Source organism: Dromiciops gliroides, chromosome 1, assembly GCF_019393635.1.
Source record: "Dromiciops gliroides isolate mDroGli1 chromosome 1, mDroGli1.pri, whole genome shotgun sequence".
Lineage (NCBI taxonomy): Eukaryota > Metazoa > Chordata > Mammalia > Microbiotheria > Microbiotheriidae > Dromiciops > Dromiciops gliroides.
In genome coordinates, this window is record NC_057861.1 from 218,571,572 (window position 1) to 218,599,005 (window position 27,434).

At 37.9% G+C, this 27,434-nt stretch overlaps 1 protein-coding gene across 18 annotated transcripts in view; it reads right to left on the bottom strand.

Annotated features, from left to right (window-relative positions):
- Positions 1 to 27,434, bottom strand: part of LDLRAD4 (low density lipoprotein receptor class A domain containing 4) — a 638,510-nt gene that overhangs the window by 52,539 nt on the left and 558,537 nt on the right. The window contains exon 1 of one of the 18 annotated variants that reach the window (XM_044002978.1): positions 2,328 to 2,581. The exons of 16 other annotated variants lie outside the window; for them this stretch is intronic. Coding sequence is in view for 1 of the 2 variants with exons in the window: in XM_044002960.1 (XP_043858895.1) it covers positions 1,480 to 1,549 (70 nt within the window). In the remaining variant the exon portion in view is untranslated. Of the gene's footprint in view, positions 1 to 1,479; positions 1,635 to 2,327; positions 2,582 to 27,434 lie in introns of those variants that run through there. One more of the 18 variants, XM_044002960.1, reaches the window with a different exon arrangement.

Here is a 27,434-nt window from a genome sequence, read left to right on the forward strand (position 1 = left end):
TAGCCAGATAACTTCTTGCTATTCCTCATATACACACTTCATCTTCCAACATCATGCTTCCTTCCCTGCATCTACTTCTTAGAGTGCAGTTTGCTTTAAAACTCAGCTCAAGAGCCAACTATTATATGAGGCCTTTCTTGATTCTTCACTTTGCTCTAGATTCTAGTGCCTCCAGTCCAAAAATTATATTGTTTTCATTTTGTATATATCTTATTTATGCTTAATTATGTATTTTTCTCCCTTGAATGAATGTAAGCTTCTTAAAAGCAGGAAATGTTTTGTTATTTTTCTTTGTATCTTTGGCAACTAGTGTGTACCTGATAATAGGAGGTGCTTAATCATGCTTTTTAATTGACTGTCTGACTTTACACAATAAACTACAAATGCAGCAATTTTCTCTTTTTACAAATGGGAGAAGTGACTTGAGTGATGTACCAAAAATAACTCTGGTATCCAGAGTTGGAGTTGAGATGATATTTATTTATTTGAATCTAATTAAAGTATAGTTTTCTAGATTAGATACCAAGAAAGACTCTAGCAAAAGGTCATTATGCATTGCCAGTAGTATTGATTGTGGATTTCCTAGAATGCATACATTGCTGGAATTATGTGTCACTCTTACAAATGCAGTATCAAAGTTGCCAAAATCTAAGTATTTCTTCCAAAGGGCAAACTTTTGGGCAACTATTTGAGGATCAAGAGTTTCAAGATATCTTCTGAAGGAGATGCAAATAAAAAGAAACCATCATAGCCGACCAAGATAGAACTCATAGAACAGTACTGGAAACTGCTGGAGTAACCCACAAAGCCTTTTAAAATATATGCACCTACAGAACATTATCAAACACTTAATTCATCACCAGCATCACTTATTATAGGGATCATTAAAAATATCTTATTGTTATTAATTAAGCAATGTTTCCAGGAGAAAATATAGTACAAGTAATATTTATTAACAGCAATAGTTTCCCCCAACTTCCCTTTCCCCCTCTTTGTCTCCATTCCACTGCCTCTCCTTGGTTATAGTTTTCTCATGTCATTTCTACAATTAACTACACTGAACCTGAGAGGTACCTCAAATCCCCACCCACATCTCTCAGAAATACATCTCTCCTACTAAAAGCTGTGCTCAAAAACACAGAGTGAAAAAAATACATGTGTGGTAGTGAGTAATATAATTTTCTAGGAGTTTGGGAGCTCAAGGACTCAATGTTATGAAAAACAAACAAACACTGTGTTTTTCGATGGATAATGCCTCCAAAAATGATCAATAACAGACTCTGGGGAGAATGGAAATGCCTGAAATAAACCTTCCTAAAGAGAAAGTTTCTTATACAAATAGGCTCACAGACACGGCAGCCCCCTCCAGCGTACAAAGCGCCTCTCAAATGCTATCCAGTTCTCACTTTGCTGAAGTCTGTTCTCAGATAGAACTCAAAGAGCAAACAAAGACTCATCAGCATTCTTTTAGAAAGGTACCTTTTTTCAATAATAGATCTTTAAACTGGGCATCCTTCAGTGCGGTGGTGTTAAGGTGATCACTGGACATAATCCTGTAGAGGGATCCCAACCTCGGCGCAGTCCCCAAGCTTAAAGCATCTCTCCTCAGCTTGAGCTTCTAGGCAGTGAGGCAATATCCTCTTCAAGCAGCTCAGAGTTGCACAATTATAGTCAGCTTGGGGGGGGGGGGGTGTATGTGTGTGTGAGTGTGTGAGTGTGTGAGTGTGTGTGTGTGTGTGTGTGTGTGTGTGTGTGTGAGAGAGAGAGAGAGAGAGAGAGAGAGAGAGAGAGAGAGAGAGAGAGAGAGAGAGAGAGAGAGAGACTGACTCTTACTCCCTCTTTTCTCCCTCTTTCTACTGTATCAGCAGGGCCCAACCCAGGTGCTAGACTCAAACGCTGTGGCTCAGACCGCAGACTGTGGCTACCAATTATCAACTGCCATCAACAGAAATCAGCAAGCAATGTGGCAGGAAACTGGTGGTGTCGTAGAAACAGATAACACATCCAGGGCCTCATATCTTCAGACTAGCTGAACGCACATTTTAGTTTGCAAAAATACTTATTTTGTATGCCATGCTTTTCAAATTACACTCTCTCTCTCTCTCTCTCTCTCTCTGTCTCTGTCTCTGTCTCCCCCCACACACACATACACAGGAAAGATTCTAGACAGTTTATCTTTTTCCAGTATGTTCATTTTACGACACTGGAATATCAAACCAGACAAGGCAGAGAGAAGGGAATCTGTAAATCCCAACGAAAATGTTCCTTCCCTTGATCTCTGTTGGAAGCTTTCAGATTTGAAAAAAAGAAAAAGAAAAAGATCTTACCAATGCAACAGACATAAACAGGCTTTGCTCTTGAAACCAAAACCAGGGGTCCTTAACCACTCATCCTTCTGTATTTCAGATCCAGTTTGGTGTGCATCATTCCAAGTTCAAAACACAGTCTCACTCACTTGAGTCAAATGTGTCTGATATTTCTGTTCTTTCTGTTTCTGCCTTTCCCAGAAGTCTAACTGATGGGAGTAGCTTACACATGCTCTTCTAACTAAGCCCTGCATTGGAGACTGTCGATGTCATAACCACAGGAGGAAACAATTTCACAGCTTCTCTCTCTCTCTCTCTCTCTCTCTCTCTCTCTCTCTCTCTCTCTCTCTCTCTCTCTCTCTCTCTCTCTCTCTCTCTCTCTCTCTCTCTCCTTCCTCTCTCTCTCTCTCTCTCTCTCCTTCCTCTCTCTCTCTCTCTCTCTCCTTCCTCTCTCTCTCTCTCCTTCCTCTCTCTCTCTCTCTCTCTCTCTCTCTCTCTCTCTCTCACACACACACACACACACACACACACACACACACACACACACACACGCCCTACCCTTTTCTTTTGTCCTCTCTTCCCTCAGACCCAAACCTACTGTATGTTCACCCAAACATCACAACTCAGGAAAATCCTCTAAGAATTCTCAAGCACTCTCCTTTGCTACAAGTAACCCTTTCCTCAGCTAAATGTACAAGGCTATTCAACTAAAATAAGAAGGCACAGAAATACAGCAGGCACCCACTGCAGAAGCTCCAAACAAAAAATAAACATGAGGACATTTCTAAGGAATAAGTTCTTATATTGATATTGATTTTGACTAAAGCACACACTTCCTCCCACTCCTCTGTCCCCCTGTCTACCTAGTTTGTTTCCTGTGTGTATATAGCTCTTCTCCTGAGCATTCTGACACCCCGAGGCTCTGTGAAAACACCTATAAAGCAAGCTGCCAGTCTGTCACAGCAGTTTGCAGAGAAAATAATGGGGGTGGCCACAGTGAAAAGGGCAGAGTATCATGGTAATTAAAAAAAACAAAACACCAAAACAACAACAAAATCCTGAAACATCAGTCATAATAGGAACTCTGTGCTTAAAGAGGGGTTTTGGTCCTTCAGTGCAGTTTTTGGTTTGGTTTTATTGCTACCACCAATAGCACCCCCCACCCCTCTACATCTAGGGCAAGGAGAAAAGGCATGTGACATGTAAGCCATTACAATAGTTTGGGCTATAGGAGTTGTCAAAGCAAAGTTAAGCTTTGTATATGTTACTGTCAGTGTCAGAAATGTAGCCAATTACGTCAGCAACCAGCCACTGCTGTCAGTGTCCCAAACACATCATCTGGGGAATGACAACAGTGTCTGGGCACTGATGTCACTGCTTGCATTTCAATTTGGCTAGAACATATATACTCCCTTGTGCTTGAAATTGTTTTTGGGCAGCGGCGGGCGGAGAAGCCTTTTCAAATTTGGACCAGCAAACTCAACTAAGATTTTTCTAAGGTGCCCTATTGGCATATAGGAAATGAGAGGGCCACAAATATTTCTGCTTCTATGCCAGTGAAGCCAGTGTCATCCACCCTTAAATAGTTTTCAAGTTAAAATGTCACTCTTGGGACAACTAGGTGGCACAGTGGATAAAGCACTGGCCCTGGATTTAGGAGGACCTGAGTTCAAATCCAAGCTCAGACACTTGATACTAGCTGTGTGACCCTGGGCAAGTCACTTAACTCTCATTGCCCCCCAAATAAATAATTAAATACACAAACAAACAAATACATAAATACATACATAAATAAATAAAATGTCACTCTTTTCTGCTTTGGTTTGTCTTTTTTAGTGGTTATTGTCCCAATTCTCTGCTCATACTAGTAGTTAAAATAGTCCATAAACATATTAGATTTTTGGGCAGCCATATTACATTAATATTGAATATGTAACCAAGTAAAAGCTTTATGGTTTTTTTAAAGAGGCAACATAGAATAGCAGAACGAATGCTAAACTTAAGAATCAGGTGATCTGAGCTCCACTCCCAGCTGTGACATATAGACTGTGTCAACTTGAACGAGTTACTTAACCTTTCTGTGCCTTAGTTTCCCCACCTGTATAACGGAAACTATGATATTCAACTTATATAGCGTGTAATTTAAAAATCTCAATGTGGGTTCTAATCTGTTCCCCCAGTTTGGGGGGAAACTGACTAAAATCACTGATAAAATGAGTTTAGACTTTTAAGGGTTTATTGAAATATAGAAAGAGAAAGATTGAGAACAGAATTCTTACAACCTCGCAATCCTATCTTTCCTCAGCTCCTCTCTGTCTTTTCCTGCCATCACCACCAAGTCAGGAACCAAAAAAAGACAGAGCTCCTCGCACAGGCTCCCCTTTCCTCCTTCCTGTCCCCTCCCAGAATGGGGAGGTTCTTCAAGCTGGTTGGTTGATAGGGCTGGAAGTTCAAAGTTTTTTTTTTTAGATTCTGAGAACCATGCTTTCTTAAGTACTCTCAAGTACCAGCCAGATGTGCTTAGAATCTAGTCAACTACTAATCCAGTCAAATCAGCCAGTAATCCACTCAGGTGGGCTCCTGAGTATCTGCCAAATCTCATCTATCACATTCCATTATCTTGACAATAGCTATTATGAAAAAAGAATTTTGTAAACCATAAATTTCTATACAAATAAGTTAATATCATTATTTTTCTTATGCTTTGTTATTAAGTCAGATTTCTCCTCACCTTATACTTATGCAGTTGATTTTTAACCAGTGTGTAGAGCTTTATAATAATCCCTATTAAATTTCATTCTTTTATCTTTTTATATCCTCATTGTGTCATCTAAAATACTAGTCATCCTTTCAGCTTTGTATGATCTAAAATTTTGTAAGCATATCATCAGACTCCACTGAGTTTATTGTCTCTCAGTTACAAAATAGCATTTGACTCGGAGAACAACAGGCAGCCTTCAAGGCTCCACTTCAACAATGTTAAGATCACAAAAAATTCCTAAATAAATGTAAGAACAAGGAGAATTTCATTCAATAATCCTCTGATTACCAATATCATGGGAGGCATAAACAAGGAGATACATGCTTTCTAAAGAGGTTAACCACTGTCATTGAGGATATCCTGTGCAGAGGGCAAATGGAGACAGTACACTTCCTATAAATGATGAGGTCTCCCAGATGCCATTGGTTATAGGTGACACTGAAATTTAAGACACACAAAGGCAAAACAGCCCTTGCCTTCATGGATCTTGTCTTCTAATGGGATATTTAACACATTTATCTATAATCTCTAGCTTTGTCAGCATATATAAAACACACATATAGAGGGACACACAGAACATATGCTTAAATATATAAATTAAAGCTACTCACTGTGGCCAACTGAAATGAAGGATCTCTCTGTGACTTTGAAGAATTTTAAAATAGCATTTAGGTAACCAGAACTCAATTAACCTGATATTAACAGCAACTAGGTGGTGCAATGGATAGAGTGCCAGGCCTGGAATTCAGGGAGACCTGAGTTTCAAATCTGGTCTCAGACACATAGTAGCTGTGTGACCCTGGGCAAGCACTGCACCCTGTTTGCCTCGGTTTCCTCATCTGTAAAATGAGCTGGAGAAGGGAATGGCAAGATACTCTAGTATCTTTGTCAAGAAAATCCCAAAAGTGGTCACAAAGAGTTAAACACGACTAAACAATAAACAAAATGATAACAGCAAACATTTGGCCATTTTGTCCATGAAGATATCATGAAAAACTGGCTAAATACCCCCATTGAAATCTCTTTATAATACCCCACTGATTTAGCTTTGCAGTACTTTATAGGTGTCTACCAGGTTTATTCAACTGATATAAATACTAAAACCAAGTGCTTTAAGATCCTGTATTCAAAGACTATATTTAACTTGTTTGAAAGCTAGTCTTAATTTAGTGTGTTGTATCTTTTGCCATAAAAAGCTAAAATTGCCTTTTAAACATACACGTGATAAATATTTGTATATCTATTAATACCTTGAGTGTATCCTCAAAAGTTCACTAAATTCAATGAACATGTATCAAGTGCCTACTATGCAAAGCACTGATACAAAAAGATTAAAGGAAAGCTTCAAATGCATTGATTGGATTCATTACAGATGACATATGGGAAAACATGGATAAAAATCACATGGGACCAGAAGACATGGAGAGTTATGATCTAGAATAGTGAAGGGAGTAGCCCATACTAATAAAAATAACAACTACTTTCTTATTAAATATTAATTCTTATTTTACTTATTAAAGCAAACACAAAAATTAATTTTAAATGGAATTTGTGCACAGCAAATACCAGAGGCCCTACTCCTGTAAAGAACTGGAGATCTGACCTTATAACCCTTGATAAATTTATTATATCACATTTCTGTAGCATTTTGAAGTTTTCACAGTGTATTCTCCTCTCCCTCCTATATGTCACTCCTGTGAGAGGCACTGTAAAGCAGTCAGTCAGATAGGAATATCAGAGCCTGCATCGAATCCTCTGACTCTGAGTGCATTGCCCTTCCCATTCTCCAAGAAAGCTTTTAGAGAGATACTCAAACTGACTCTATTAGCTTCGATAACAAAGGAGTTAAGGAGGTCTCCTCCCAACATTTCATGACAGGTGAATGTACAACTTTTTGCTGTTCAGTTGTTTTAGACATGTTCAGCTCTTTGTAAAAACCTCCCATTTGGGGTTTTCTTGGCAAAGAAATGGCTTGCCATTTCCTTCTCCAGGCCATGTTACAGATGAGGAAACTGAGGCAAACAGGGTCACATAACTAGTAAGTATCTGAAGCCAGACTGGAACTCAGGGAAATGAATCTTCCTGATTCCAAGCCCAGCATTCTTTCTATACTCCAACTAGTGATCCCAAAGTACAACCATGAAGAGCTAAAATCTATGTACATCATCATTCTGAGAGAGTATATTTGAGTCTTGCCAAGGCTAAATCACCAGATGTTTCTTTCCTTTTAGAGCATTCCAAAACACTCAGGTCAGGTTACAAAGGGATATAAGTCTAAAACAGTGCACACTCCTTCTTTTAATATGTATATCACTGGTTATTGTTAATTAACATTCATTTACATTTCTGTTAATTCCCAAGAAAGTAGCAGTAGAATATGGCCTTATCATTTAAATCAGGAGTTACAAGGAAGGAATAATTTATAGAATATAAATAGCTATGAATGCATGTGGAGAAAATATTTTATATTCAAGGGACTTTTTTTCCCTTTTTATTTATTTTAAATACTTCTTTTCTCTTGAAACCTATTCCAAAAGACCATGTCCCTTGGATAGACATATGGCTGGGAGGCCTTAAAAAATCTGGAATTTGGGTTACAAACTATTAAAAATATATTACAAATTCACCTCTTTCTGTGGTTCATTGTCCAAAACACTTTGAGAATATAAGGTTTGCTTGTAACGAAGGCTCATATAGATAGCTGCACTTAACAAATTATTTTTCACCAGGGTTTTATAAGTAAATAGTAAGCAACTGACATACCACTGACTTTGTCCTAGCTACAGTAACATTTCAAAGATTTCCTGCATAAGTCTTTAGTTCCTAAGGAGAAATATACTGTTGACTCTCTGTTACATGATTCACTACAGACAGTAGAAAGGTGAGTCGCTCCTAGACCCTATTTAAAAAGAGCTTATTTAACTTCAAGCTTCTGTTAAGGGCTAAAATTCTAGCTTGTCTGTCTAAAATATCTAATGAGTGGTCGCCAATAAATTATAAACTTTAGCAAGAGTTAGACTTTTAAGCATTTATTAAGGAGAATAAGAATTTGGTAAAGAGAGAGAAAAAGGCCTAGATTCCTATCTATTAAAGGGAGAGCACATTTCTAGCTCCGCTCTCCACCAGAGTCCAGAGGAAAGAGCGCGAGACTGAGCGCCAGTCTCTTCCTTCCTCCTCCCACTAGTCCGCGTCACTTCCTGACTCCTGAAGAAAAGACTCCTGGTCTTGCCCTCAAAGACCTTCCTTTCATGGGCAGAACTCTTCTACAGTAAGTATCCAGCAGGTGGCGTTATTCCAATCGTTACAGTCCCCCCTGTTGTTCCTCAAGAAACAAAATGTTTCCTTGACGGAACAGTAAAAACAATATAATAACTATTGCTAACTAATAATATGTGAACAACAATATAGAAAAGGAAGAGAGGAAAGTTTTGTTCAGAGGGGCGATTTTTTTTTTTTTGTCCTCATGAACCGACGCTTTGACATTAGTCTTGCAAAGGGAGAGCCTCTGCAGAGAATACATGTTACAGATGGTGTATATTATAACAGAAAGAGAAAAAAAAACAACAAAAACAACAAATCAAAACTGTTCATTTAAAGTCTCTGAAAGTCTTTTCTCAGATGTCCTCTAGGTGTAGTCGTGGAATGGAAGTCTTTTCAGGGGTTGATGTGTGGATGCTGGTAATCAGCCAGGAAAATTTCCTACAAAATTGAGCTTAACACACCTTTAAAATAGCTTTGTCAATAATCAAATCAAACAATGAAAGTTCTCAAAAACATGTCTAAGGGAATTCAGAATCTTAGTTGTTACACATGAAACATATAATAAAACAAAAATTGAAACATTCTTTAAAATTATAATATTACTATAGTCCCCCCCTTATGGAAGGTAATTGAGAAGACAATTGCTGCAATATTAATTAATAAAAATAATTTTTATCTTTGTTTTATCACTTTTTGCATCATCTGCCTAATCATCCTCATGCCATTATGAGAAATTTTAAAAATCTAATATAATTGGTAACAGGTGTCAAGGCCAAATTCAACACTGTATTTATCATGACACCTGAGATAATTATGGGGGTTACCATAAAAGAACAGAGAAATGATGGGATATGAGCATTCCCACACTTGAGCAATATGTACTGCCCATACAGTATGCCAGGCTTAAAATAGGTGGATGGAATATATGTCCATGCCACCGAACATATTGGAAGAAACTGAGTCAGACTTAATCAGATCCATGGGATTAAGATGTCCATGGCATCAGGCATATAGGAGGGAGCATAGAAGCCAGGTGTAGAAGTGAGATGGGTGGGATGAATACTTCCAGCCATCTGTACAATATTGTGGGGAAAAATAAAATAAAATATTAAACCAAGAGAATCCAACCTCAACATTTGTCAAAAGCCGTTCTCTCAGCCATACCTTGACTTCATGCATGTCTCCCCTCATGTGACAGTTCAGTGTCTGCTCTTGCATGTATTCCTCTTGTGATTGGATGGCACCTTGGCCAACTGGCATCTGATAACTCAGAATAAAGGCAATTAATGTCTTGAATGATAAGTTCCCATAATCCAAGTCTCATATGGATTTAAAATTGAGGATAATAAATGATTGCAAAAAATGTGAATACATCTTGACTCAAAATATAATATATAATTATGCAACAATTTCAAATAATACCCTTTTTTTTACTTAGTATACAATTACTTTTGTGAAAAATCTGAACATATTTAAATACAAGTTAAAGCACAACACAATCTCAAAGACAACTTTTACAAATGTTCCCCTCTTTTTTTTTTTTTTTTGGAATATGCTTATCAAAAATAATACTTCTAGAATCAATTTACACTTGCCATGGCAAACAATTTGCTAGGGAAATGCTTTAAAGAGTTTGATCAAATAATCAGTTGAGAAAAAATAACAAAAACAAACAACTCAGAATATGGGAGCACAATACTCCTAGAATTAACATTGTATTATGAAATCAAAACCATCTCTCAATTTTTTTTTAATTAGATAAATGAATAGAAGAAAATACACATGGAACAATAAAAAAACAGTGAAATTCAAACTAAGGAAATCTAAATGAGCATGAATTTAATATTAATAAGAGTATTATAAAATATAAACTTGATCACATGACTATAAAAAGCTTTTACAAATATTCTCCTTGTTTTAAAAACTAAGTATGACACAATCTCAAAGCATGAAAATCTCTATGAAAATAAACCCATACCATTAATTTCAAAATGTATATATAATAGCACAGAAATCCTATGTAACCTCTGAACTGATACTATTACTCTGAGTGAATTCAGAACACTTTTGATTCCGATATCTAAAATCCCCAATACTCATATCAATACCTTGCTGTTTACTTCTACATTTCTGTAAAATATATATACTTCCATGGCAAAAGAAGCGGAGTCTTGAACTATGGTGATGATTGTCATTCTCATTCAGCTTAAGGTTTTCTTCTTTAACCCCTCTATATTGTCTGTCAGTGTTTTCACCATACAAATGCTTTATAAGATTACTAATTAAAGACAAAAGCAGGTTAGCAAAATTATGAACAAAACAAGCATATCTGGAATTTAAAGGGCTTTCTAAGGTTGTCTCAGAAGCACAGCCAGGCTGGGAAAGGGCTGAGCCTGAAGCTGCAAATGTAGTTAGAGAAAGTTGAGCATGCGCATCAGTTCTCTGGACTTCCCAGGCAGGGGAAGCAATGGGCTTGGCCATGGGAGGAGTAGAGGGTGGGGTCTGGGGAGGAGGGGAGGGACCAGCACAATTTGAATCCGACTTGATTTTGAACTCAGGCCTGGATTCCTCTTCCCCCACTTTGCCTCCAGGTGCTAGGGGATTAAAAGCTTCTAGAGGGTGGGTCATTGCCTCCAGGCATGCAAAATTAAAGCAACAATTACTGTTAGAACTGGGAAAAGCTGCGGGAATCTCTTCAGGTTTCTCTGAAAAAGCATGGTTGGGAGAGGGAGAGATATTTCCTTGTGTGAGTAAGTTGCTGGCTCTTTTAACAAAAATAAAAAGAAAAATAGAAAATCCACAAAAACAAAGCATTAACATGATCTTATCTCCCATTTGTCTGGTTAAACAGACTAAAATCAAAAATAGGATAATTAGGGAGTTTAAAAGGTCCATTTGAAAAAATTTAAAGGAAAACACAGCCAGTACACCAGTACTTAGCAGTTAAAGGGAGAGGGAGGGGAAATTTCTTACCCAACCAGAAGATCAGAAGAAGACTAAGGGTTAGCTTTCCTCTTCGTGGTCAGCCATCTGTTAAGGGCTAAAATTCTAGCTTGTCTGTCTAAAATATCTAATGAGTGGTCGCCAATAAATTATAAACTTTAGCAAGAGTTAGACTTTTAAGCATTTATTAAGGAGAATAAGAATTTGGTAAAGAGAGAGAAAAAGGCCTAGATTCCTATCTATTAAAGGGAGAGCACATTTCTAGCTCCGCTCTCCACCAGAGTCCAGAGGAAAGAGCGCGAGACTGAGCGCCAGTCTCTTCCTTCCTCCTCCCACTAGTCCGCGTCACTTCCTGACTCCTGAAGAAAAGACTCCTGGTCTTGCCCTCAAAGACCTTCCTTTCATGGGCAGAACTCTTCTACAGTAAGTATCCAGCAGGTGGCGTTATTCCAATCGTTACACTTCTTATAAGACAGCAGTGTGATGTGGCAGGACCCCAAAGCTAACTTAATCTTAATTCAATTTCATCATTAAAATCAGTATCCAGGAAAAGGGAAATAACAATCCTTAACATTACTGTGTGTTCATTAGACCACATCTAAAGCACTAAGTTCGGTCCTGAGCACTGCATTTTAGAAAAGATATCTGCAAGCTGGAGAAGAAATTCAAAACCATGTCTTACAAGGATTATTTGAAAGAACAACAGATGTTTAACTTGGATAAGAGAAATTTTAGGATGAACCATGAAGGCTGTTTTCAATATTCGAAGGGCCATCATCAGGAAAAGGCCCTTATTTTATATAGGTACAGGGAAAACAAGTACCAGGGGGTGGAAATTGTGCTTGCCAGTCCTTACTAGTTTTTTAATTTTTAGCAAGAATTTACCTAAGTAATAAATATTTGTTGACTTGATTTGAAATGTAAGCAGTAGAGTGGGGGAGCAGGCATCATAGGTTGGCTATTCAGGATTTATGAGGTCTAAGCAGAGGCAGCCTGTTGTATAAATCAATCAATAAACCACTGATTACGTATGTGTCAGGCCCTGTGCTAAGGGTTAGGGATACAAAGACAAACAATGAAATTGTTTCTGCCTTCAAAGAACTTCTATCCAAATGGGGGAAACACGTGTATATCTATATTTAGGTATATACAAGACATATACAAATCACCTAGCTGGATAGCTATGTAGCACAGTGGATACAATACTCGTCCTGGAGTCAGGAAGATTCATCTTCCCAAGTTCAAATCTGACTTTATATACTAGTTGTGTGATCCTGGGCAAATCACTTAACCCTTTCTGTCTAAGTTCCTTCATCTGCAAAATGAGTGAGAGAAGGAAATGGCAAATCACTCTAGGATCTTTGTCAAGAAAACACCAAATGGAACGACAAAGAGTTAGACGTGACTGAACAATAACAACAAATACAAATCAAACGTACGGTTGTCTTCAAGAGGAAGAGAGGATGCTGGACTTGAGTCAGAAAGACTTGGGCTTTTTAATATTTGCTATATGATGCTGGGCAAATAAATAAATAAATCACTTAAATTTTAGCTACCTCTGCCAATTCTCTAGGACTTGCTGTGGTAAAGAGCCAAGGCTCAAATTCTTATTTTGCTGTTTACTACTCAGGTGGCCTCAGGTAAGTTTTAGGACCAATGGAATGGTCCAGTAGGGTATGCTTCCTCATGTTTAGAAACTTAATCTGACAAAATATTCCTGAGCATGCAAAATTCACAGTAACCATGACCAGCTATGCCAATTCTAATTGTCACTCTGGACTCCCTCCTCAAGTCACCCATCCTAACAACACTCCTTTTACTCTACCTAATAGTATACAGATGTATTTTCTCAGGAAACTCAGTTATGCAGCAAACATAAATTCCAATGAAACATAACCAAAAGATATTAGAGGGAAGAAGCAGATTTTTATTAAATCTACTCAGAATGCTTGCTGGATTTCTTTTACACATGTGGAGATCAGCTAACTGGCATGGCTTCATTAGAGATTATAAATTTCCAAACATCTCCTAGGAGGCTCTAGGGGTCATTTTATGTGTCTCATATGCCTATTAATGCAACTATTGTCAAGAATCAATGAATGGCCACATCAATTATAAGTTCCTATTCTTTGAGGTTTATGACTACACTGTAAAAACTTGCTCTAGGAAGAAGTTTTCCACATAAAAATTAAACTCTGGCATTCGGCTTAAAAAAAATAAAGAAAACAAAAAGTGCTTTTAAAATAAGTTTTGTATTTTTTCTCAAATGAAAAAAAATTTAAGACTGGAAAACTGTACTCCTACAGATTTAAAAAATAGCTATGATTTGTGTCATGTTTATGGGAAATTATTCTGTAGCAGGGAACAACTACTTCTGAGTCCTTGTTATTGGGAGAAAAAAATCACAGAAATATTTCTTTAGAAATCTGAATGAGCCACATAAACTATTAAACTTTAAAATCTAGCATCTGGCTCAAATTTTAGCAAGAATAAACATATGTCCATTTGGAGCCAGCATGCTGACATAGGAAAATGCTGAAATTATTAAATATATTGTTGTTGTTTAGTCATTTTTGATGATTTGTGACCCTATTTGAGGTTTTCTTGGCAAAGATACTGGAGTAGTTGGCCATTTACTTCTCCAATAGCAAACAGAGGTTAAGTGACTTGCCCAAGGTAACACAGCTAGTAAGTTTCTGAAGCTGGATTTGAACTCAGGTCTTCCTGACTCAAAACCTGGTGCTCTATCTACTTCAACACTTATTCATAATCCATGTAGGAGCAGATAGTTTTAAAGCAAGAACTGCTATTGGCTCCTTGACCTCCTGACCTATTTAGGATAAAGTAATTTTAATTATTCATAAGAAGTGTATTCATTCATTGTGTGGCTAGGTCTTTTTGTTGTCACAAAGCTTTATATAGATACTGTTCCTTCATTATTCTGTAGCTTTGTAGTCCACTGCTAATACGAAGATTACCACCCCTTCTCCTCTTCTCTCTCCACATTTGAATAAAAAATAATGATAGACAAAATGCACTAAAATGCTATTTAGATTGTTCAAAGTGTTAGTGTCAAAGATATTATTTTTAGAACTATTTGCTATCTTCCAGATGAAATGAATCAATAGAACATTCGTTCACCATCCTAGGTTTAGAAATTGGCCATTTAAGCCTTGTACCTCTGGTTGCCTCTAAGAGTTAGTGAAATTTCCAATAGTACCAAGATGTTTACATACTGAACAACATACTGAACAATATTTGTTTACATACTGAACAATATGATCATCAACAACAACTAGAGGGAAAATTGCTTTTGAGTCATTAAACCTAAGTATCTCCTTCTAGACCTAGAAGTGTGGTGAGAAGACAAAGACAGAAGGACAGACATCACACAACTTGCAATTCAACCAAACAGGACAGGCAATAATCCTCAAGAAGCTAGGCCCCTGTTGCTGGAGTGGGGGAGGGGGAGGAAAAAGAAAAAAGAAAAAAAAGAAAGAAAAAAGTTAGCCTACTTCTGAGACTGTCCTAATGTAGGACAGGGCAGCAGCAGAAAAAGAGAACCAAAGAATCTAAGAAAATGAGTTCTTATAAAAGAAGAGTGGCCCCAGTCTCCTTCTGAACTTAATCCAGTTGGATTATATGCTTGGGGTCCAAAGAGGATGATTTACTTATAGAAAAGGAATGGACAGTTGGTTCCTTAATGTGAATTTAGCATTATTATCTAAATGGAATAGATGAAGGGACTCATGTTCAGACAAGTTAAATAAGTTGTTCATTGCCACAAAAATAGTAAGTGGCCATTAGAACCTGAATCCAAAATTTCCAATTCCATGTCTGGTTTTCCTTCTACAATGCCAAGCTGTAGCTTCATTTGCTACAACTAGCTTAACACATGGAGCCCCCAAAAACAAAAATTAACTATTCTGTATGTTTATCTCTCCTTCAAGATTTCTGACAAATATACAATTTCTTACAACCCTGGGATGTTGGTACTATTATAATCCCCATTTTACAGATGAGGAAACTGAGGCAAACAGGTTAAGTGACTTGCCCAGGGTCACACAGCTAGTAAGTTTGTGTTAGAGGCCAGATTTGAATTCAGGTCTTCTGGAGTCCAGGTCTAGCATTCTTTCCACTGTGCTACCTGGCTGGGCAACATATATGGATACTTATATATGTGTGTGTATACACACACACACACACACACACACACACACACACACCTGTCTCCCCCATTAGAATATAAGCTCCTAGTAAGGATTCTTGCATACTTTGGTGCTTGAATTCCCCAGCACCTGACATATAGTACAGGAACTTAATATAAATGCTTGCTTTTTGACTGATTGATTTATATACGTTTTGAATGGGGAGGCTGGTTAATGAGTCTAGTCCTTGTGAACATGTGCAATGTTTTCGCAGCAGGGAATCTGTCCCTAGACTTCTAGTAGTGCCCTCTCCTGACCATTTGAAGCTCATAGTATTCTCTTAAAAGGTCATAGTAAAGTAAGGTCTCTTAAAAACAGGAAGGAATAGATACAATAGCAGTAAAATCATGTAAGCTTTCAGTATGCCAGAGCATCACTTATTATAGGCTGTATGGGACTAAAAGTGACCACAATTTAAACAAATCATTGATAACTAATTCAAGGGTTAAACTCTTATATTTTTCTTCCTTTGATGAGTTTCTGCTGTGATATTGTAGACAATACGCTTTCAAGGGATGTTCTGATCTACATACTATATTGAAGTCCCCAAAACATACATTTCCCCCAGGATTCCTGGATAATAGCTTATACACCAAAAGAAATGTGGGGTGGGAAGTACCTGGCTATTCTATCATGAGAGTTCTGAGTGTCTCTGACATGATACTTACACACAAAAATATAGGCAAGGGGGGCAGCTAGGTGGTGCAGTAGATAAAGCACTGGCCCTGGAGTCAGGAGGACCTGAGTTCAAATCCGGCCTTAGACACTTGACACTTACTAGCTGTGTGACCCTGGGCTAGTCACTTAACCCTCATTGCTCAACCCCCCCCCCAATACTAAAGGGTAGGATTGTGGGAACGTATGAGCCATATCACTTAACAAAACAGCAAAGACCGGTAGATGGGAAAATGAGCCTGCCAAACATATAAGCAAAAGTTACAAATAAATAACTAAAAGAAGGATCCATATATCAACCAATAAATGTAGGGTATGAATCCCATCCAGAAAAATGGAACGTACACTTTTTCAAGCTTCTGACCTTATATACTGAGTGTCTTCACCCATTCTTCCTTTCAATTTCTTTGCTGATTCAAAATCTACTCTGTATTCTTGATGGTTTGGATGCATTCACAACATGTTCAAAATTGAAAACAAGTGTGTCATTAAGTTCAAGAGGTTACTCATCCAAGAGAATACTGAAACCAATAGATTATTTAGACCCACTTGTACATCTGTAAGATTTAAAGTATGTAAATCAGGCTTTAAAAATACAATTTCCTTTCTACAAAAGCCAGGACATCACCATACGTAAGTATGAATGGTGTGACTGCCTGGTAATTTAATATTAGACTGACAATCACTAGCCTTACTAAGCGTTAAAAAGAGCTCCTTATCTCTCTCCAGTAAGAAAGGGTCTATAGACAGGCATATTGAAACAGAAATTGTCAGTTTAGGATTTTGTTACTGATATAGATATACACAATACACATGTATAAACACACACAAATATAGCATATAAATGCTGATATGTATATGGTGTTTTTATAAATGTATAAATCATGTGTGTATTTTTGTGTGTATGTGTGTATTTGTATGTATGTATATATTTCACATACAGTAAAAGAAATACTGCAAATTTAGGCCTTTGCAGCTATTGTATATATACATGCTATATCTTTACATATGCTTGCAAGTGTATATATACATATACGCACACAGATTATATGTCCACCTATTAAAAAAGGAAATGGCAAACTACTCTAGTATCTTTGTCAAGAAAACCCCAAGGACAGTAGTGCTATGGTCCACAGGGTCATGGGGAGTTGAATATTACTAAATGACTAAACTATATCTATCTATCCATCCATCTATCTATCCATCCATCCATCCATTCATCCATCTATATAAATCAACATCAATAAAACCTTTCTTACTGATAAGAGATAAGGAGCTATTTTTATATATACTCATGTATACATGTATTAGTAGCAAAATCCCAAATTGGCTATATTTACATTATTTATATATCATATTATACATATTATATGTGTATAAATTATGTATACATTATGTTATATATATGTATGTATGTGGGTGTATATTTTTACAGTCGTTTCAGTTCTGTCTGACTCTTCGTGACTCCATTTGGGGTTTTCTTGGCAAAGATACTAGAGTAATTTGCCATTTCCTTCTACAGCTCATTTTACAGATAAGGAAACTGAGAAAGGGTTAAGTGACTTGCCCAGGGTCACACAGCTAGTAAGTATCTGAGACCAGATTTGAACTCAGGAAGATGAGTCTTCCTGACTCCAGGCCTGGTGCTCTAATCATTGTGCCACTTAGCTGCCCAGGAGTATACACACACACACACACACACACACACACACACACACACACACACACACACATGAGTATTAAGGCCAAATAGGTAGAGAACAATAGCCATGCCTCTTTCCCTTACTTTGACTCAAATTAATTGACATGCCAATCCAGAGAGAAGCTGGGGGGGTTTAAAAATCTAAATCAGTTATTGAGACAAAAGATTAAAATCTCAACTTCAAGCTAGGTGAACAAGAGCCTGGGGGAACCATGACTGGCTTTTGTTAGATGGGTGTGATCCAGATATAACTAAATAGCTAAAGAGTTGTAGGCCAGATCTTATCAAGGTGGGGATTACAGGAGCACAGTAGTCTCTGAACATTTTGACTCCATACTCATCGATAGAAAATATGTAAATTTACTTAGTTCTTAATAATATACACATACCAGTATACTTATAATTATGTATATTATAAAAATTAAAATATAAAATAAAAGGATGAAATTTAAAAATGAAATATTTGGGCCTTAGGTCAATGAAAAGGCAGCTAGGTGGCTCAATAGACAGAATACCAGGCAAAAAAAAAAAAAAAACAGGCAGAAAGCCCTGGGTTCATATTTGATCTCAGATGCTTACTAGCTTAACCCTGTTTGTCTCAGATCCTCTCCTGTAAAATAAGCTGGAGAAGGAAATGGTAATCTACTCCAGAATCTTTGCAAAGAAAACCCCCAAAAGGGTCAGGAAGAGTTGGACATGGCTGAAACAACTCAATAAGGAGCCACTGGAGTTTATTTAATAGATGAACAATGCAGTTGGACCCGTGCATGATGAAAATCATTTTGGCAACTTTGTTGAGGATGGATTGGAGAGGGAAGAAACTTGAGGAAGAGAGACAAATTAGATGGCTAGTCCAGAAGCAAGCTAATGAGGGGATGAACTACAGTGATTGCTGTGTGAGTAGAGAGAGGGGGACAAATGCAGAGACGTACTGGAGAGAGAAATGATATGATTTGTCAAGAGATTGGTCATAGGAGTTAAATGAGAATGAATAGCTCAGGATGACACTCAAGTTGTAAACTTGGGTGACTTGAGGAATTGTGGGGCCCTTGATAGTAACAGGAAAGTTCATGAAGTGGGTTTTGAAGGAAAGATACTCATACATTTCAGTTCTTCCCTTGCAATTCACTTTCCCACCCCAAAGGAAAAGTAGGGAGTTGACTCTCAACTCATTGGTCACTGCCATGGTGAGCCCCCCTCACTCCCAATGGATTTCTGCTATTGCCATGAAGTGATTTGGCAGGGAAGAAAGGGGTAGAATTTCCCTCGTGGCACTCACTTAGATACTGCTGTGGCTACCTGCTTAGCAGTTAAGTTATAAATAGCCTGAGAGGTAAACTCCTGGCTCAGAAGGGGGAGAAGTTGGAGCTTTCAAGCAAAGAGAAGTGGAGAGTTTTGGCAGACTGAGGTGGGAAAGGTGGGTGTGGTTGTAGTAGAGATAGGTAGGCTCCTGGATTAGCTTTCTCTGGGAGGGTCTGTGCAATTTACCTTCCCACACCTTCTCCCACCATCATTTCAGGATTATGTTATTCACTGCCCTCACAGACTGAAGATGACATGACTAGCAGTTCACCCTACAAAGGTGAAGCCCAGTACCTGGTAGCAAATGGCAGAAAGCAGAGAATATTGCCAAATAGAGCCCATCGAAGCAATGAAGGGAGTGATTATCAGAAAGCAGTGCCCAGCACCCAGCCAGAAGTGAGAGCAGAAAAAGCAGCACAGTGATATCAAAGGTATGAATTGCTTTTCCATGTGTATGTCCTGGTCACATATCTATGTGCTTCTTGTATGATCCCTGCACTTGCTCCATTCTTCCCACTGATGTATGTATTTGAAGCAAAAGGTGCCCCAGCATAGGAGGGGCTTACAATGCTAATTCTGTTGCTTTGAACTAATTGTGTCCTTTGGATGAATAAAAAAAAAAAAGTAAACACTTTGGTCCAAATCTTGAGGTATGGAACTGAGAATATATAGACCCACAGAATACTTTGAACCTAGATTATTCTAGGGGCGCCACATTTCAGAGGTGGTTACCCCAAATCCAAAATCAGACACCTAAAACAGACAAAGGAAGTTTGAATATTCTTTTTCCATACAAAGAACATTCATTATTTGAGCAAAAGTCCTCGAAATCAATTTGATTAAATTGGGTCAAAGTCCACCCTTGACTGAATAACAGTATGAAAACACTGCAGGGATGAGAACAAAACAACAACAACAAAAGTAGAATAAAATTGGCAGTCTGGGTATAGAATAATCACAGAGGCGGTCCTAATCTTAGCACTGACCATTAAACTGATAAATGCCCCCAAATAAAGAATTAAAATGTGAGTATACCCCCTCCCCATCAAGAGTTGCTATTTTTTAAAAATGTGGCTCCTTATAGGAAAATATCCCAAACGAGTTTATTAACAGCCATCTTCTTAGAACCCAAATCCTAGTCAAGTATGGCTGCAAGGTTACAATTCCGCCACAAATACATTTTATCTTCCTGATATCCAGCCCTGGGAAATAGTATGGACAACTAGTGAACTAGTATGGTGTATTCTCAGATACCAGCCACATGGCTTAGATGAGTTAACAGATTCCCTTTCTTGCATCACCTCAAGCATTTTTGCATTGATTGACTTCAGGAGTTAAGTACATAGCCAACATTACTGTGTACAAGGAAGAATAAAGCACAGAGGCTACTCTAAATTAGGATCCACCAGTTCAAGAAATGAAATTATGTTGTTGTCAAGAAAAGAGTACTGGCTGCTATGGTTGACTCTGCTACTAGATATATGAACTTCAGGAAGTTATTTTCCCTTTTGGAGCCTTAATTTCTTCATCTGAAAGTGAAGGGGTTGGATGAGATGACCTTTAAATTTTTTCCCAATCTAAAATTCATCAATGATTCCATGACTGTTTATTTTTGACATGAAATTGAATTCATTCACATTTGGAAAATAGCATTACGTATTTTCACAGTGACAACACACACATACATAAATACTTTAAAAATAAAATAATTTCATCTAAAAAAGGTTTATTTCCACAATATGATATACAGATATTTACCTGTGATCTTACTGAACCATCAGTCAATGAGACTAGTACAACAAGGACAGTATAAATTCATCATCATCTATGCAACAGTGGAATGTGTGCCTATCTCTGGGGAGAAGGGAAATAGAAGAAATTGCATGACAAGATTTCCCACTATTCCTTCCCATAGAATCATAGCCCCCAAAGCAACCCGAGGACACCTGATATAAAATTCATTTAGATTCACAGAAACATAAATTTCAAGCTAGACAGGATCTTCAAAGCCATCTAGTCTAACCCCCTAATTTTATAAATGAGAAAACTGAGGTTGAAAGAAGTTAAGTGATTTCCCCTACATCAGGCAGGTAACAAATGGAAGAACTACAACTTAAAATCAGGTCTTCTGACTCTAGCCCCCTTTCTACTCTGTCATATTGTCCCAATCCAACAAGAATTTATTAACTGTTTAGTGCTAACCATTTACCTAGCACTGAACTAAGAGTTGTGGGAGAGGGGCCAGCTAGGAGGCACAGTGGATAAAGCACTAGCCCTGGATTCAGGAGGACTTGAGGTCAAATCCAGTCTCAGAAACTTGACACTAGATGTGTGACCCCGGGCAAATTACTTAACCCTCTTTGCTCCACACACAAAAAAGAGAGAGAGTCGTGGGAGAGCAGAATGAATGAATGAATGAATTTTACACACACACACATACACACACACACACACACACACACACACACAAATGCACATCAACTTATTCTTTCCCTCAGGTACCTTCCACTCTTCGTAGGGAATAGGATGGGATACAGTCAAGGTTTAGCAAGAAGAAGCAATTAGATATTGTAAAAAAGGAATAAAACTAGAAACCAAAATGTATGGTATTGTACATGTAATGAGTTGGGCCAGCTATCATATTTCTATAGTTTTAGGTTCTTTTTGCTTGTCACCAGCTTGGAACCAGAAAATACCTAACAAGCTATTTATGACTGGTAAATTTCATTTATCTCCCAATATCATCTGCTACAATGATTTTTATAAAACTTTCCCCCTCTCTATATGCCATCAGTCACAACCACACCCCAACACTTGAAGCGGATGAACAAGCCTCCTACTTCACAGGAAGTGCTGAGTTCAAATCTAGCCTCTGACATTAGCTAAATTAACTTAGCTAAGTCACTTAACTTTTTTGCCTTAGTTTCCTCATCTGTAAGATAGGGATATAATAGCACCTATTTCCCAAGGTTTTGAGATAATAATTGTAAAGCACTTGGTACAGTGCCTAGCACATTGTAACTGCTACATAAATGTTAGCTATTATTGGTAGTAGTATTACATGATCATATACCTGGTACGGGGAGGGTGGTGGTGGTAAGCAAACTTAGAAATTAACTGAGCCCCAGAGAGAAGAAGTGATTTGCCTTCAGTCAGCTAGGACATAAATGGAAGTGTGGAAATTAGAATTCAGGTCCTTTAATTCTATTCTGGCCCTCCTTTCACAGTACTGTGCTTCTCTCAAAAGTCATCAATGCCCTTCCAATACCTCTATAAGAAGAGATGGAAGGAGGGGGCAGCTAGGTGGTACAGTGTATAAAGCATGGGCCCTGGATTCAGGAAGACCTGAGTTCAAATCCGGCCTCAGACACTTGACACTTACTAGCTGTGTGACCTTGGGCAAGTCACTTAATCCTCATTGCTCTGCAAAGAAAAAGAAAAGAAAAGAAGAGAAGAGAAAAGAAAAGAAGAGATGGAAGGAGAAGAGGCTTGGTAAATTTGTTGTGAGGATCAAATGCAACAATACATGCACTTTGTGAAACCTAAAGGGCAACAGACACAAGTTAATATTTCTCTCTCGGATTCGGCCTCTCCTTTTTAGTCCTGCTGCAGGTACCCTTTTATCTATTTCATTACTACCCACAGGGGTTATCTGGTGTTCCCGCTGCTGCTCTCCAACCCCTCCAACCTACCCTTCACACCACTGTCAGACCAGTTTTACTTACTCATAGCAAATCCAGTCCCTTTTCTCCTCAAAACTCTTCAGTTACAACCCGAGAAAAGTTCAATGCTATTATGTTCAGTCATTTTTCAGTTATGTCTTACACCTCATGACCACATTTAGGGTTTTCTTGGCAAAGATACTGAAGTGGTTTACCATTTCCTTCAATAGCTCATTTTACAGATGAGGGAACTGAATCAAATGGGGTTACGTGACTTGCCCAGGGTCACACAGCTAGTAAGTGCCTGAAGCCAGGGCTGAACTCAGGAAGATGAGTTTTCCTGACTCCAGGCATAGCACTCTATCCTCTGTGCCACCTACCTGCCCCCGAAAATGAAGGCCTCTACAACCTGGCACTACCCTACCATTCCACTATTTCAACTGCCTTGCCGTTGAAAACTTCCACATGTGTTATCTTCCCCATTAAAATATAAGCTCATTGAGAGCAGGGATTCTATTAGTTTTTTCTTTGTATCCATAGCACTTAGCACAGTGCTTTGCACATAGTAAGTACTTAATAAATGCCTTGTTCATTCATTCATTCAATATTTCATATTACCTCTTGTCATGTGTTCTGCAGGTTCAGTCAACATTTTCCTGCTCTGTGACTTTGCTCATGATACTTCCTGAGAATGTAATAACTGTTCTGTTCCTCACCACTGCTTGAATTCCCATTCACCCATTAAAGCCTAGCTCAAATACCATCTTTTATGGAAAGTCCACATTGGTTTTACCATTTGGTAATAGTCCCTTGCCCACCCCCCACCCCCCACCCCGACCCAACACACACACACACCTTTGACCTCACAGAAAACTTTTTTAAACTTTTTATTCTATTTTTATTTTGAACTTAGTATCATACAAAATGAGTATCTCCACAAATACTACAGATCAGAAGGAAAAGATTATATGTAAAACTGATCATTTCATTTATAGTTTTCTTTTTAAAATATGAGATAAAGTCAAAATGTAATATCCAAAGTTGTCTTGTTTGTGATTCCTTCTGGCCTTTCCTCCCCTACCTCCCTTCTCTCTCTCTCTCTCTCTCTCTCTCTCTCTCTCTCTCTCTCTCTCTCTCTCTCTCTCTCTCTCTTTCTCTCTCTCTGTGTGAGAGAGGAGGAGAACCCCATCCCTACCTTCTCCTCTACTTCTTATCACCTCCCCTATCAAATTGGGGGAATAAACCTCATGTAGCACTTTGATTACACCTCTCATGAATTTTTCTGGGATTTTTTACTATCTGTGCATGCTTCATCTCAATACCCCTACTAGACTAAAAGTTATACAATCTAAATTTTCTACTTTCCCTAGTATCTTGCACATATGAGATATTTACTTTGCATTTAATGTTTGTTGAATTGAGATGGTGTTGAATTGAACCCAGATAATCAAAAGAGCTTAATCCATCACTAAACCTAGAGAGTTTTTCCCCCTATCCTGCCATAAAAAAATTTACTTTTAAGAAATCTTTTATGATATAAGGGCTCTTCCAAACAGGGTTAGAGGCTTTTTTTTTTTGAGTATTTACAGTATGAATAGAAATTCTATTAAGGCCATTTGTTTTATACACGAAAAGGAATGCCAGATAGATTATTCACATCCCTAAGAAGAACACAATCTCTGTTTTCTGGTTCACAGAAAGAACAAAGGTAAGAAGCTGATTACAGAATGACAAACTATCCGAATCATAAATTCAGCCAGACATTTCTAGCCAAATGTAGGGAGTCACCATTTTCTACAAAGCTAGAAAAACAGATCATTTTCTTTGAAATCTTTGATCTTTGATACATATGATGCCAACATGCCAACTGAAGCTAAGAAATCAAGATTTAAAAACAACATATCTGTCTCCTGCAGGATCTTGTTCTCTCACTTAAACTCTCCCTCTCAACTGGTTGTTTCCCTTGCATATGCAAACATGATCCCCCAATCCTAAAAACAAGTCTTCTTTCTTAATCCTTCTATTTACTCAAGCACCCCATCTCTTTCCTTTCAGTGCCACACTTCAAAGAAAGAATAGTTTAAATTCACTTTATTCCCTTTACTATTTATTCATTTCTCAATCCCTTGCAATCAGGTTGTTTTTGCTACTCTATTCAAATGATTCTTTCCAAAACCCTAATGTCCACTTCCTCATCAAATCCAATGGTCTTTTTATTGTCCTTTTCCAACTTGACCTTCCTAAAGGATTAAACACTGTTAACCTATCTTTACCTTCTCAATACTCTTTTGTCCCTTGGAGGCTGTAGCATTTTATTCACCTGATATACAACCTTCATCCCCACTGGTTTCTCCTTTTTAATTTTTTTAATCAATTTTGCTTCTTTCCACAATCTAATTATCCAGTTTTCTTCTAAATTTAACACATCCCAAACTGAATTCATCATCTTCCCTTCAAACCTGTCCTTCCTCCCAACTTCCTTGTTTCTGTTCCAGTTACTAGGGCATGAAACCTTGAATCTTTTCTCCCCATCACAAGCCCTATACCCTCTCAATTACATCTCCAACAGAATATAAAGTCCTCCACTATTATTTATTGGTCTGTATCCTCAGCACCTAACACAGTCCTTTGCATACGGTAAATATTTAATGTTTGTTTAATTGAATTGAATGAAATTTGTCACCCTTCTACTCCTTCCTTCCTATTCCCACTGCTACCATAAATAGCGCAGGTCTTCATTACCTATGGTCCATATTATTTTTATAGCTTCTTTCCTTCCGGGACCCTGAGTAAACAACTTCCCAATACCCTAGGCAACCATCTAAAATGATATATAAGTAGCAGAGAAAATACTGACCTTCATTGGGAGAGAAAGTTTTTCTACTGAAAGTCCCTAATGTTCTTAATGACATCATAGATCTCATCTTTTTAAAAATAAATTTATTGCTATTTATTTTTACATTGTCTCGATTTCCCAACATATCCCTCCCCATTTCCTCCATCTCCTCCTCCAAGAGATGGATCCCTTATAATGAAGAAGGAAAAAAAAGTGAAGTAAAATAAACAAATATGTTGAAATGATGGCTTTTTAACTGGTCTACCTAGCTTCTCTCTCTCTCTCTCTCTCTCTCTCTCTCTCTCTCTCTCTCTCTCTCTCTCTCTTTCTCTCTCTCTCTCTCTCTCTCTCTCCTCTTTGCAATACAACCTCACATCACTGTTGAAGGAACCACTCTGTAGTGAATACTTTAGTCCCCTTGTCAAAAACCTTCTGAGGTTCCCATTGCTTACCAAATATATACCAACTCCTTACAGCTCAACACTCAAAGCCCTCTACTACCTAGCTCCAAATACAGTTTCAGCTCAATCACATATTAGTTCCTTTAACACACTATATTTTCCCAAGCTGGACTTACTAGCCATTCTGCAATATCATCCTGCCCTTTCTATCTCTGCCTTTGCAGACAGCACAATGTCCTTACCAGAATAGTCTTCTTCCACATTTGTGCCTGTGAAATAATTTCCTTTGTCCAGCTCAGGTGCCATTTCCTTTATCAAGTCTTTCCTTATCTCTCCCTTCTCAAATCTATATAGAGTTCTATGTATTTGTTATAAAAGAACATTATTGACATGCACATTTGTTTTATTATACACACCAGATTATAGGCTAAGACTGTACTTTGCCTCATCTTGATGATTAGGGAGAAAATACGGTTGAAAGGGCTTCATACTTAAGTGTGATTAGAAAGTGATCACACCAATGCATAACTGTGTTTTTCTTCCTGTTTCACCATAAAGCCAGAAAGGATACAAGGAAAATAAAGGAAGCACAGCAGGGGTTTTCTAGCTGACCAGGAATGCCAGGAAGGCCAACTAAGGTTGTCCTCATTAGCTCTACCAGTATAAGCAGAATGAATAGTCTGTCTGTGGGCATAATGAAGAGGGAATTCTAGAATCACACTCAGCAGGGGGAGATAGTCATGCTGAGAGGAAGGCACATGGGAACTGAGCTCCTATCCCTACTGCCAAGCACAATGTACTGCATGGTATTAACACTTAATAAATGTTTACTGAATTGAATTGAATATCTCTTTGGTCCCCCTTCCACTGATTTTATGACTAATTAATGTAGTAAATGCCAAAAATTCCAGAAAGGTAAGGATTTTCTCACTTTTCAACCTTCTTTAAAAAAAAAAACAACTAGAATAGGCTTAGAGTTTAATGATACTTATAGTTCTGGTCTGAACCTATTAAAAACACAAATAGTCACTCAGTGATACTCATTTATTTCTTCACCGCCATGCTTCCCTTACTCTATTAATTTTCCTCTACCTTCACCCCCCTCCCAAACTAATCTCCCTGTCTTTCGTTTCCAATATCCTTCACCTTTCTCCTGCCTTTTCTTTCTTCATCTTCCAGTCAAACTCTGCCCAATACATTGAAATCTAAGATCTGGTGACAGAATCAATGGCTATGGGGTTACAGAGATAATAGCAGTGGAAGAATCCTACCTTATAACAAGAATCGAGATGTATGTGAGCATAAATATTGCTATGGGCATAATGTAGAAAATATGTCTGTAACCCAAATTGATAATCCCCTTACAAATTCAAGCTA